Below are 14,830 nucleotides of genomic sequence, written 5' to 3' on the forward strand. Positions count from 1 at the left end.
CGGGTATAGCTTTAAGGTGAGAGGAGAAAGATATGAAAGGGACCTAAGGGACAACTTTTTCACGCAGAAGTTGGTGCATGAATGGAATGAGCTGCCAGAGGAAGTGGTGAAGGCTGGCACAATTACAACATTTAAAAGGCATCTGGATGGATATATGAAGAGGAAAGGCTTGGAGGGATATGGACCAAATGCTGACAAATGGGACTGAATTAATTTAGGATACCTTGTTGGCATGGATAAGTTGGACCAAAGAGTCTGCCTCTGTGTTGTAAAACTCTATGACTCTATAACCATGAAACTGCTGAAATGTGCAGTGGGCCCAAAGGGCCTACTCCTGCTCCTACTTTCTATGTAACAGTCAACAAGCAGGAGAATCTATGTCGTAAATATGGTTCATGTCTGAGTCTTTCTTAGATACCTTCTCGGCTCAGTGGTACCAATTACGAAAGGTCGAGGCATTTTACTTTTTATTGCAGCAGATTTGCACTTCCCGAAACCTACTTATAGCATGAAGTAGGATGTGACAAATATGCCCCCTTGTGACCTGAATAAAATATTCACATCTTGAATAGCTCCATTCTCCTGAAGGCAGACTGAGCCAGTACCTAGTGAGATGGCGTTGGCCCCCACACTATGAAGAGTCAATTCTTGTTTGGTTTACTGTGTGGATTAATACAGACAGCAGTCAAGAGGAAATTATATGCCTGTGATTGCCAACAATAAGTGGAACAACTGGCCTGGCTCGTCGGTATTTACGTTTGTGCTGTGACAAAGCTGGTAAGCTGATGTTGGGAAACTTTCCCCACAGAAGTTTCCTCTCTGTCCCTGATCTGAGATGAATCATTAGGAATTTCGTAAACCTGCTGACCCAATTTGAGGATTTAGCATTTTTATAGATGCTGTGGCTAAACTGGTTCTGATGGCAGGAGTTTTCCTACCTTGGCAATAAAAGCTGTTCTTTTCAACAGAAAGGAATATTAAGAAAGGCATGTAACTGGTTAAACAGACCCAGTGCTACAAGTTACCTGTTCCCCACCTGATTCAGTTTTTATCCCCTCGCTGTATTAATACTTTCCACCAGGAAGTTGAACTTAAAGTGAAAAAAGCAACCATAGAGAAAACGAATTAGAGACCACTTCAGGGACTCAAGGTAGCCTTATAAATTGTGTTCTACAGATTTAATTTTGAAGTCAAAATGGGTTATATGTAGAAGTCAAAATCGGAGGCTGAAAGGAACTCTAATTAATGCGTATAAAACTATTTGATAGCGTGAGGAATTCCTATTCACCTCAGCGAACCAGGCGTGTAGATTGGAGATTTATTGGGAAGCTGAATGGCAATGCTTTTGCCTGCATCTTGTAGTTACCTGCTGTCTGCCTGACAGGATGAGACAGGAAGAAATGTTCAAGGTAGTTAAAATGTATGTGCATATGTGCGTAAGGGAGGTAATGACCTAGTGATATTATCACTGGACTGTTAACTCAGATAATGTTCTGGGGACCGGGTTCAAATTCCCACCACAGCAGAGGGTAGAACATAGAACATAGAACATTACAGCACAGTACAGGCCCTTCGGCCCTCGATGTTGTGCCGACCTGCCATACCAATCTGAAGCCCATCTAACCTACACTATTCCATGTACGTCCATATGCTTGTCCTATGATGACTTAAATGTACTTAAAGTTGGTGAATCTACTACCGTTGCAGGCAAAGCGTTCCATACCCTTACTACTCTCTGAGTAAAGAATCAACCTCTGACATCTGTCCTATATCTTTCACCCCTCAACTTAAAGTACAAGGCTGGAATTGAAAAGTCTAATGATATCCATGAATCGATTGTTAGGAATAAGCCCATCTGGTTCACTAATGCCCTTTAGGAAAGAAAAGTGCCATCCTTTCCTGGTCTGGCCTACATGTGACTCCAGACCCACAGCAATGTGGTTGACTTTTTTAACTGCCCTCTGAGATTAAGGATGGGCAACGAAGTTTGCCTGACTAGCCATGCCCTCATCCCGTGAATGAATAAGGGAAAAAAAATTGTCCGTGGACATGTAACACGTGAGGCTACGGGCTGAAGTCTGAAAAATGGGGTTAGACTTGATGTTTATTTGTCAGCCATGATGTCCAAGTGACCTTGTTTGATATTGGAACATTCTGTGATTGGCTGGTCCATCAACTGGATGCAGTGTCCCAGTTGCTGTGTGAAGTGCTTAGCAGAATAGAAGCTCCAATATAAGGTGTATTTCTTCTAACCTGGTTCTGCGAAGTAAGTGGGTTTATTTAAGATGATCATCAGTTTGCAGTGTTGAATCTGTCGAGTTTATACTGGCATTAAGAGACTGAACTTCACTGCGTTTAAAGACCTCAAACAACCTCAGAGATGCCAACACAAACAGGATGGTGTATGCCTAGCGAAAGCATGATGACCGAATCAACATTGAGTACTTTCGGTTCACCGCCCAATTGGAAAAGAAGGAGAACATAAGCTCAAGATTCTTTTCAGTGTGCTATATGGAATGTGTAACAAAATCTGGTCTTTAGAGATTCAATAATTAATTCATTCACAAAGTGTCCAGGAGAAATTGTTTGCTGAAATATGTCATTTTGTGGCCTGAAGGTATGATTCAAGAAAAGAAATCAATATCTAACTGTATAATACTTTATTATATTTATAACATAATACTTTCTTTAATATAATGCTTACAGTCACAGGGTCATGAAGCACAGAACCAGACCCTTCGGTCCAACTATTCCATGCTGACCAAGTTTCCCTACCTAAACTAGTCCCGTTTGCCTGTATTTGGCCCATATCTCTCCAAACCTTTCCTATTCATTAACATACACTAATATATTTTAAATATTGTAATTATACCTACATCTATCACTTCCTCTGGAACTTCATTCCATAAACACATCATGTAGTTGCTGCTCAGGTCCTTTTTTAAATATTTCCCCTCTCACTTCAAAATATGCCCCTTAATTTTGAATTCCCCTACTGTAGGGAAAGACCTTTGCTATTCACTCTATCCATGCCACTCATGACTTTATAAACCTCTGGAAGGCCACCTCTCAACCTCCTATACACCGCTGAGAAAAGCCCCGGCCTGTAAATATAATTATTAATGAAATATGTCATTTTATGACCTGAAAGTATGATTCTATAAAGGAAATCAGTGCTTAACTGTATATGAATACATTGTAACAGCTGTTTTGCGGTAAAATTGCTCTACTTCTGTGCCATGATGATTATTTCTTTCATTGTTCATGGAATGTGGGCATTGTTAGCTGGGCTAGAGTTAATTGCCCATCTCTGATCATCCTTAAGAAGGCAATGGTGAGCAGCCATCTTGAACTGCAGTTGTCCATGTGATGGAGGTGAACCCACATTGCTGTTGGGACACAGTCCTGGGAACAGCAATCCATTGCTCCACTTCTCTCACTACTCTGTGACTCTGCCCCATTTTTGATATATGGATAGACACGTAACTTTTGAGTTGGAAATCCTGTTTGGACGATACTGGGTTAAATAATAGGCAGCATAAAATATGTGTTGAAATGAGACGTAGAGGGCCAAATCAGCTTTCCTGATATTAACCTCCGCAGTTGGCTGAATCAAAGCATAATTCTTCTTAGCATGCCGCTAAATCACCGTTTGTTTTAAACACAGTAGAATTCACAATTAAGGAACCATTCACAAGGTTACCATAAGTGAAAGAAAGAGGAACTTTATTGCCAAGCAGCCCTACTCAAAATCATGAACTGCCTCAGCACAGGAATGAATTTTTAAAAGGAGACAGTGTCAACTACTAAAAGGAAGATTAATAATTGGTAGTCTTCAAAAGTTCATCGAGGTATTAGATTGTAACCTGAGACCATGATTGTTTAATTAATGACTTATGAGCTCAGCATTTGGCAAAATTCATAGATGCCCTTTAATGCTCACCAAATTCCCCAATTTGTTTTATTGCTACCTGGTGTTCCTCATGAGGCAAAAAGAAACAGAAACACAGAGTGAAAGCCTTCCAATTTTCCTGTTATAAATCATTTTCCTTCTTCCATATTACCCAGAATCAGTTGCCTGAAATCCAGTTACTTTGTGTGTTCCCTGTGACTGGTTTTATTGTTTTCTCTGAGCTGAATTATTTGCAAACGACTTTCATTCGAATATGTGCAATTTTCAGAAGGGCATCCAGCAAGTAGGACTTACAGATCTCAATGATTGGTTTCAGTTGTTTCAGAACAGTTCAGGCTGAATCTTGTTTGTTGATGATTTTTCAAAAACTGCCTCAACCTATGGTCAGATAAACATCACAGCCATGTCAATTCAGTGCCTCTCCTTCATCAGAAACATTTCAGGCCATGAGAGGTTGCAGATATTAAAAATTAGATGGTAGACTTGAAGATTAATGGTCCATTTGTAGCACTATCATTTCAAATGTGAAGTATTTCATATTTACATCAAAACTGATGACAAGCAGACCTATAACAAGCATCAGGCACACTTTGGTAAAGTCAGCATTAGATTGTTTGTCCTCAAAGCTAATTCAACAAAATTACATCTTTTGTTTTAGTCTTCTTTGTGCGAAAGCAAATAATGAGGCTGAGAAGTTTGATCCAAAATTTCAACTCCGCTTGCTATTTCTTATTGCACAGACTGTGAGTACATGCCCAGAGGAGAATGTATATCACAGAGACAATTCATTATTTGGAGAAGGGTCCAACAACGTGAATCCCTGGTTAAATTGCATGAGAATGTTCAAAGCTAATGGTGAGGCAAAGTCAATAATATTATGTATGTGGCCATAAACTAATTAGTAGATATTGCCATGTTATTGTTCTGTGACCCTGGAAAATGGGGCGAGAGGGTGGGCAGTTTACAGAGGTTGTTAGGATAAATATTCATATTGTAAACCAATGTGTCACTTTTTTGGTATCATCCTAGATCTGGTACATATTTCCAAAGGTGGGAGATGGGAATCAAAGGACTTAGTCATCCACAAAAGTGTAGGTGTGTAACTAAGAAGAGTTTGTGACTCCTAACAATCTAACTATCTGAAGAGTGGGAACATGCAATGACGCGGGGAGGTATAAGGGCAGAACGTGAATCTCTCCTCAGAAGAGCCAGCATGGAATTAAATGGCCTTCTCCCGTGCTGTAATGATTCTGTGAGGAAGGCATGTTGATAGTAGTTGACTGACATTTTCTGGTCAGCATGCAGGTTCACCAATACCTCTCCCACTGAGGTGTGGAGAACTGAACCTTTTGTCTCTTAATTCATTTGTGTTAAGTGGGTGTCATTGGCCAAGCCACCAGTTACTGCCCATCTCTAATAGCTCGGACAGCAGTTAAGAGTCAACCACGTTGCTGTGGGTCTTGAACCACATATAGACCAGACCAGGTAAGGATAGCAGCTACCTTCCCAAAAGGGCATTAGAGAAACAGATGAACGTTTCCCCATCAATCAACTCATGATCATCATTAGACTCTAAATTCCAGGTTTTTACTGACTTCAAGTTCCACCATCTGCTATGGCAGGTTTCAGACCCAGGTGCCCAGAACATTACCTGGTCAACAGTCCAGCCATAATAACACCAGGCCAAACCTATAGAAATGTTCTATAGCCGCTGTGAAAAATTTTGGCAGCATGCAGAGCGACATAAGAATATAAGAAATAGAGGCAGGTAGAGGCCATTCATCCCCTCAGGTGTGCTGCATAATGGCATATTTGATCTGCCCCAGGCCTCAGCACATCTTTTGTTCAGCTCCACATAGTTGTCAACTCTTCAGCGTTCCCAAAATCCATCTATGCTCTCTTAAGATACTTCCTGGGATCTCGGCAGCACAGTTCCTTTTGCCTTTGCAAGCTGCCCAGAGAGAGACAAACAGGTTTAACGGCTCGGGTCTGTGACTATCCATCAAAACTAGGGGAAGTTAACAATATCAGAGATAGTGGGAACTGTCGATGCTGGAGAATCTGAGAGAACAAGGCATGGAGCTGGATGAACACAGCAGGTCAAGCAGCATCAGAGGAGCAGGAAGGCCGGTGTTTCAGGTCTGGACCCTTCTTCAGAAAAAGGGTCCTGAAGAAGGGCCCACTCCCAAAACGTCAGCTTTCCTGCTCCTCTGATGCTGCTTGGCCTCCTGTGTTCATCCAGCTCTACACGAAACCAACCATATCCTTGGCTTTGAGCAAGTGGGGATGGGAAGGAGTGCAAAGAAGAAAGGGAAGGCCTTTGACAGGGCGAAGGGCAGGAGAGATCAACTGACAAAAGTTTCCATGGTGCAAAAGTCCACGGGGATGGTAATGGGTAAAATGAAGAAACTAAAATCTCTCTGGCTGAAGTGTGAATGGCCATTTGCAAATAAGCAAAGATTTGGGACGAAATTGAAACTTTTCTTGAATGTCATCGCGATCGATTTATTTAAAGGCACTTTATTGTATTTCATCCATCTTATCCAAGTAGGTTTTGATTATTGTTCTGTGATATTTGAATCTGCCCAATCAGGTATTGATACTGAGTGGAAAAGGACTCAGTGCATGCCCAGGGAGGTGTCCTTGGATGTGGGGAAAGAATTTGGGTCAGCAACAAACATCATCTTTAAACCGTCCTGCGTGTCTGTCTACAGATGTGGCGGTTGCTGCAACAGCGAGGGAATAACATGCATGAACACCAGCACTTCTTATGTCAGCAAGACAGTAAGTACTCATTGCTTTTGTTGCTCACTTTACAAAGCTTACTGCAGATAATGTTAACTGCATCTGTGTGGCATTGACCAGCTACTGTAAGAACATGAGAAAATAAAGCAGCCATACTGCCCTTTGAGTCTCCTCCGTCATTTCACACGATCCTGGCTGATTCCTTGCCTCAACTGCACTATCACTCTAATATCCCACGATTATTTAATGGCAGCAATAACATAATGCATTTTGCAGGAGCATGCTTAGCTCTAGTTTGTGGAGCCTCTCCATGATTCCACATGAGACGAAAAAGAATCTTGCATTTATATAGCAGATTTCATGACTAATGGACACCTTGAAGCGTTTTAATCATTAAAATAATGGTGAAGTGTACTCGAGAAATTATGTTGCTTGCAATTTTTTTAGGCCATTGTGAGAGGCATAGATAAGGTAGATAGCCAACAGCTTTTCCCAATGGTAGGGGAGACTGAAACTGGAGGGCATAGGTTTAGGGTGCGAGGGGAGAGATACAAAAGGGGGGAGTGGGGGGGGAAAATTTTTCACACACTGGGATCTGAGTATCTGGAATGGGCTGCCAGAAGTAGTGGTGGCAGTGAGTACAATTTTGACATTGAAGATACATTTGGACAAGTACATGGATGGGATGGGTATGGACCAAATGCAGGCAAATGGGACTAGTTTAATTGTGAAAACTGAGTGGCATGGGCCAGTGGGGTTGAAAGGCCTGTTTCTATGCTATAGACTTCTGTGACTCTATAACAGGTAACATTGAGGCCTAATGGTATGTTATGTGTTTTTGTGATGCTGCCTGGAGGTTGAATACTCTCCCTGAACAGTGAGTTGAACCTAGTCTAAACAGTGTTTTAGGATCCTTGACATCCAATAAAGCAGACTGATAGGGCCTCAGTTTAACATTTCATCTAAAGGACAGCGCATCCAAGAATGTTATCATTTCTTTAGTAAAGCAGCAGAATGTCAGGCAATATTCAACGCTCATGTCCCTGGAGTGTCACTGGAACCTATCTCTCTTTGACTCAGAATTAACAGTGCAGTCTCAAATGGTGGCACTGCCAGAAAGCTTAAACTACCTTCTAATATTTGGGCAGAGAATTTCACCACAAATAACAAGAGAAAGCTAATAGTTCTCTACCACCCCACCCTCTCAGACAGTTATCTTCAGTCTCATAAGGCCTATAAAATATTTTTGAGAAGCTTCAGGATGAACCACACCATCATTACTTTCCAGAAATTGCTGGCTACATGCATTCAAGTCTTGGTTTCCTTAGTAATATAATTAATGAAGAATTTTCAGAGGTGTTGAAATTGTTGCTCTCCATTGGGGATTTCCATCAGTAAAGCTCTTGCCTGCTGCTAAAAAATTCAACAAAACTGAACAACTATTTTGTCTTTTATTACTATTTTTTGGATGTCTGAATATTCCTTTGTCTCAGCTGGAATCGAATAGTGAAATGAAAGATTGAAAGCCCACAGTTGTATCAATGAAATGGTCTTGCAGTTCCCTTTGTTGGAAACCCCAGACCCAGAAATTGAATGGAGTACAAACCCAGGAGCCTGTTTATCACTCCTGCGGAGGCCAATGGCAGGAGTGCAGGGATTTGAACTGCCAACTGTATCTGGGAAATGACCAGTGACTGGCCAGGCTGGACTTGGTGAAAATTCTAACCATTCCAGGAGTGGGGTAGGCTGCAGAGTGAGGAGCTTGAGCAGAGAGAGTCACAGTCAGAGACAGCAGACAAGCCTGAGAAAGGCTATCAGAGGAGGATTGGAACAATGGTGGGATCAGCACAAGTGAGCAGAGCCGATATAGTTTTCAGACTGAAAGCGTGCACAACTTATGATCCACATGACCGTGTTTTAATGATCTGCCTGTACGGCTCGCAAAACAAAACTTTTCACTGTACTCAGCTACATGTGACAACAATAAATCAAGCCAAATCATATTAAATCTTAGACTTAGATTCCCTACAATGTGGAAACAGGCCTTTCAAACCAACAAGTCCACACCAACTCTCTCAGCGTTCCAACTAGACCCATCCCCTGTAACCCACCTAACCTACACATCCCTGAACCCAAGATAATAAAATGTGAGGCTGGATGAACACAGCAGGCCAAGCAGCATCTCAGGAGCACAAAAGCTGACGTTTCGGGCCTAGACCCTTCATCATTGCCTTTATTATCTTGGAATCTCCAGCATCTGCAGTTCCCATTATCTCCATCCCTGAACCCTATGGGCAATTTAGCATGGGCAATTCACCTAGCCTGCACATCTTTGGACTCCTTCAGTGGCTACTTCTCTGCCAATAGAGGTGCAGTTATTAGATTAGATTCCCTACAGTGTGGAAACAGGCCCTTCAGCCCAACAAGTCCACACTGCCCCTTGGAGCATCCCATCCAGAACCATCCCCCTATAACCCACACACCCCTGAACACTACGGACAATTTAGCATGGCCGATCCACCTTGCCTGCACATCTTGGGACTGTGGGAGGAAAGCATTCCAGGGAAAACTCACATTAATCTCACATGTTTACCTCAGAATGAAGCTCTGGTGTACCCAGTACACTAATTCCCAATTATTGATGATTTATACTGTATTTTTTCCCCTCTGAGTCATCCTTTCTTTCCCCTAGCTGTGACTGCACTGAGATAAATAGGTAAATGAACAGAAACAGTGGTACTCCCAGGAAATTGAATGTGCATAAGAACTTGGGGGAAGGAAGCGAATGTTCTGTAGTCAAATTGGCAGATGACACAAAATTATAGATAAGTTGTGAGAGGGAAACGAACATTTTACAGAGAGATATTGATGAGTTGAGTAAGTGAGCAAAGGTTGGCAGATGGATATAATATGGAAAAATACAAAGTTCATTTTGGAATGGAGAGCAAAAGAATAAAATATTAGTTAAATAGAAAGAAACTACAGAAAGCTACAGAAGCAACACAAAGGGACTTTGGGGTCTTTGTGCATGAAACACAGAAAGCTAGCAAACAGGCTAAGCAGGTAATCCAGAAGGCTAATGGAATATTGGCCCTTATTTCAAGGGGGTTGGAATATAAGAGAAAAGAAATCTCAGTACAACTGTACAAGCTGCTGGTAAGACCATATCTGAAACAACGTAAGCAGTTTAGTTCCCTTTATTTAAGAAATATATCATTTTATTGCAGGCAATTCAGGGAACATTCACAAGAATGGAGAGATTGTCTTATTATTGTCTAAAGTCTTATGATATTTGGAAGAACGAAAGGTCGTTTCATTTTTATGAGGCTTGACAGTGTCAATGCTGACAGGATGTTTTCCCTCATGGGAGAGTCTAGGACTAAAGGGCATTGTCTCAGAATGAAGGGATGCCAGTATAAAACTGAGATAGGGAGAAATTTCTTCTCTCAGAGGACTCTGAGCCTTTGGAATTCCTTACCACAGCGAGCTGTGAGGGAAGAATCCTTATGTACATTTAAGGCTGAGATGGATAGATTCTTGCTCAGTAGGGGATGATGAAAGGGCAGGATAGTGGACACGAGGACTGTCAGATCAACCATGATCGTACCCTGGCAGAGTAGCTGTGAGGGCTGAATGGCTTTGACCATAAGGCATAGGAGTCGAAGTAAGGCCATTCAGCCCATCAAGTCCACTCCACCATTTAAATCATGGCTGATGGGCATTTCAACTTCACTTCCCTGCACTCTCCCCGTAGCCCTTGATTCCTTCTGAGATCAAGAATTTGTCGATCTCTGCCTTGAAGGTATCCAACGTCCCGGCTTCCATTGCACTCTGCGGCAATGAATTCCACAAGCCCACCACTCTCTGGCTGAAGAAATGTCGTCTCATTTCCGTTTTAAATTTACCCCCTCTAATTTTAAGGCTGTGCCCACAGGTCCTAGTCTCCCCGCCTAACGGAAACAACTTCCTAGCGTCCACCCCTTCCAAACCATACATTATCTTGTAAGTTTCTATTAGATCTCCCCTCAACCTTCTAAACTCTAATGAGTACAATCCCAGGATCCTTAGCCATTCATCATATGTTAAACCTACCATTCCAGAGATCATCCGTGTGAATCTCTGCTGGGCACGCTCCAGGGCTAGTATGTCCTTCCTGAGGTGTGGGGCCCAAAATTGGACACAATTCTCAAATTGTTGCCTTTTTTAAAAAAAAGTGCTACTACAGGAAGCAGCTAACATGTGGAAATAGTTCAGAAGAGTTTAAATAATTGTGTGAATGAGAAGGAAACAGAACTTTGGGATAGATTTAGGCAAGGAAAGTTTAGAGGAGGTTCAAATGGAATACAAACACTGGTTTCGACTAGTTGGGCCAAAAGTCTTGTTTCTGCAATGTGTATCCAATGTAGTTTTATATCAAGCACTTTGTTTTCATTTTTCTCTCCTTTTGTATGTAACAACATGGATTGCATCAGTTCAAGAATGCAGCCCACCAGCAAATCCTCAAGGGCAACTTGGGATGGGCAATAAAATGACCAGCAAACAACACACACATCCCATAAACATTTTTTTTAAATGATGTCAGAAAAATGTTAGCATTGTATGTTTTGCCTTCTGAAAGCCGCATTCTTTTTAAAGTGATTATGTAGGTCGAATGCAGCGTGACCTCTTGAAAAATGGCAGAATTCTGTCTTTATCTTTTAGGGAAGGCTGCCAATTTTCTAGTTTCATAAGGTGACCATTTTATAATAGAAATAAGAAAGCAATGCCTTCACCAACTACAGCTGGCTTCAAACCATCCAAGACAAAAACAGCTCATTTTTAAAAACATTGTTCTTGGGATGTCAGTGACGCTGACAGTTATTGTTCATCCTTAACTGCCTAGAAGCCATTTAAGAATGTTACCATGTGTCTGCAGTCACATATAGGGTCAGATCAGGTAAGGTTAGCAGATTTCCTTCCCTAAAGACATTCGTGAACCAGATATGTTATACCGTAATCAACAGCGGCTATGCGGTCAGCATTAAATTCCAGATTTGATTAAATTCAAAATTTCTCATTTGCCAAAGTTGGATGTTACCAGAACTTTAACCTGGGTTCTGGATTACTTGTCTAGATTGAGATCTTGTCCATTCCCCTCCTCCTCAGTAGCCAGCAGCATGCACCATTTACAAGATGCACTGCAGAAATTCACCAAGGCTCCTTAGATAGCATCTTCCAAACCCATGAACATTATCAATGAGAAGGGCAAGGGCAGCAGATATATGGCAACGCCACCCCTGCGAGTTCCCTCTCACTGTCTGATTTGGAAACATTGTCATTCTTTCAGTGTCCCTGGGTCAAAATCTTCAAATTCCTTTCTGCATGCATTGTGGGCCTACCCAAACCAAAGGGACTGCAGTGATACAAGAAACCAACTCACCACCACCTTCTCCAGGGATAGGCAATAATTTCTGGCCTTGCCAGCTATACCCACATCCCATGAGTAATTTTTTTGTTTTAAAAATGAGCCCCATCAAAAAATGGTGGCAAGAAGAACATGGGTGAGAGTTTCGGTAAATGTGCAAAAATGGGCAAGAGTTGGACATTGAGGGAAGCAATGTAGTGAAGAGTGACCATATGGCTGAGGTATTAAATATTTTTGAGGTGAGTTTGCTTGGGACATCTCTCAATCCCCTACAACGCAAGTGAAGAGGGAGATGGCAGCCAGATCCTGTTTATACTCCAGTGTTCTCTATGCTTGTTTCAGATTTCTAGCATCTGCAGTATTTTGCTTTTACTTCTGTGGATAATTTTGGTTAAGCAAATGATTGTGTCCATTTACTCCACAGCGGAGTCCCTAACATAAATTAGAAAGTGAAAAGAAGAGATGAATAAACAGTGGTCACTGTCTGCTAGCAAATCTCATTAAACTCTGCAGTTTAAAAGCGTATACAGAGTATACGATATGGCAGGGCAGTAGTAGTGTCACTGAATTTACAATCCAGAGGGGTGGGCTAATGCTATAGAGACATGAATCTCAATCCCATCATGACAGCTGAGCAGATCTGGATTCAATTAATCAGTCTGGAGACAAAACCTAGGCTAATGGTCATTAAACTATTTTGTAAAAGCCCATCTGGTTTACTGACATTCTTTAGGGAAGGAAATCTGTTGTTACACCTTACTGTTTCCTACATGTGACTCCAAAGCCACACCAAAGTAATTGACTCAAAAATTCTTTGCAATGGCCCATCCAATCACATTATTCTGTCGCAAACAAAAACAGAAATTGCTGGAAAAGCTCAGCAGGCCTGGCAGCATCTTTGGAGACAAATAAGAGTTAACATTTCAGGTCCAGTGACCCTTTCTCAGAACTGGACCCGAAACATTAACTCTGGTTTCTCTCCACAGACCTGCTGCCAGACCTGCCCAGCTTTGCCAGCAATTTCTGTTTCTGTTGCCCATTTTAGGCATCAGGAGTTCTTTCAGTGTTTACTTCATTCTATGAAACTGCTTCAAAAGTGCCCCCATGGGCTTGCACCAATTCAGTAAAACAGCTCCCTACTACCTTCTCAAGGGTAATAAAGGATGGGCAATTAAAACTGATCTAGTCGATGATGCCCACATCCACTGATTGAAGAAAACAAAGTCCCTTTTTGCTGCAACATAACGTTCTGTGCAAGACCATAGTAAATGAACATGACAGAAGTAAAGAAATTTTGTCAATGCAGCAAAATCCTAAACGAAAGGAGCAAGAACAAAAAATTTAAATGCATAAAAGCGCTTGGCTTTATGTTACATACGGCTCCCTAAACGGCACGGTTTCAGCTTTAGCATAGAGGACTGATGAAATTTATTTATTTTTACCTGATTGGAGGAAATGTAACGAAACATGAACCATTTCCTCTGTAATATAACTTTCCCATGTGAAAGTAAGGTACGGGAGTCAAACGTATCCAGTCGGTTCTTAAATCTATTTAGCTTGTCTATATTTGATCAGAGTCTGAAAGGAAACCTGTATCTCACTTAAAATTACAATGGACTCTATTTATCAACACCAGCATATCCTGATTATTGAAGTCCTCTGAATGAACCATAAGAAAAATCAGTAGCCATAGCAGTGTCTAAGTTGCATAAGTGCAAGCTGGACAGTGGAATTCCAAGCTTGTCAGCTGAACAGATTTTATAGAACCTGATTAAAGACAAGGTAGTTTGTGTGATACATAAACATCGGCATATAGCAGTCAGGTCAAATGGCCTGTTACTCTGTAAATGCAATTCAGTACTTTGTAACTAAAGCTGAAAGTGTCTCAGTGTTATTGCAGTTTTGGCAGGCTGCCGTATTGCAATTTATTACCTGTGAACAATTTGAAAAGCAAGTAAAAATGACAAACTTTTGACATCAGTCCTCGGGGTGCCTTGGGAATGGCATCCTTATGGCATCCTCTGAAATGTGAGGAGCAATTGACCCTCATGGGCACAGCCTTCCACTGAGCTTGCAGCAGGAAGACCCCACCCACCAGCTTTCAATGAGTGGCAAAGAATTGTGTGCCAAAATGAAATCAGGCACACACTGGCTGCCCGTAGAGGAATTTCTCCACAGTTTCATTTCTCATTCTTGACCATTTGTTAGTGGCTGATTGCTTGGACAAATTTCCCGGTGATGCTAAATTTCAATTGTGCTGATGCTTCTCAGGGGGAGCAAACAAAAGTATTCTTCGTCAAAGTAAGCTGGCAGACTTTAAAGGCTACGCTTTACTGATAACCAAAGTGGCATTTGCCAATATTTGTGATGTTGTTGATTGAGTTTGGTGCACAGAACTAATCCCCCACCCATTCCCCCTTCCCCCATTCGTTCTAGACGATGAATCATCGTAAGTCATTAACAAAAACTTCTCCAGCGCTTACATTTTCCTTCCAGGTAATTTTTTATCAATCAGTTTTGGTACAGTACACAAAGCACTGGTGCAGGTGGGATTTGAACATATGCTTTCTGGCCGAAATGTACGAGTCCTACCATGTATGAATGACAGCCCTAAACGTTTATCTTTCAATTATATCATTCAATTCCCTCCCCTGTGCATTAAATATGTTAAATGTTAGAAACTTGATTATAGTGTCAAACATTACTTAAAGTATTTTTTAATCAACCTGTTCATAGATGATATTACATATTTCTGGAGTAGATAAGAC

General features: G+C 41.5%; 1 protein-coding gene across 2 annotated transcripts in view; it reads left to right on the forward strand.

Moving 5' to 3' along the window:
• The window catches only part of vegfc (vascular endothelial growth factor c), a 213,030-nt gene that overhangs the window by 127,472 nt on the left and 70,728 nt on the right, over window positions 1-14,830 (forward strand). For both annotated transcript variants that reach the window (XM_048525761.2, XM_048525771.2), the window contains exon 3: window positions 6,507-6,697. In XM_048525761.2, coding sequence (XP_048381718.1) covers window positions 6,507-6,697 — 191 coding nt within the window. The remainder of the gene's footprint in view (window positions 1-6,506; window positions 6,698-14,830) is intronic.

Source organism: Stegostoma tigrinum, chromosome 3 (assembly GCF_030684315.1).
Source record: "Stegostoma tigrinum isolate sSteTig4 chromosome 3, sSteTig4.hap1, whole genome shotgun sequence".
Taxonomy (NCBI): Eukaryota; Metazoa; Chordata; class Chondrichthyes; order Orectolobiformes; family Stegostomatidae; genus Stegostoma; species Stegostoma tigrinum.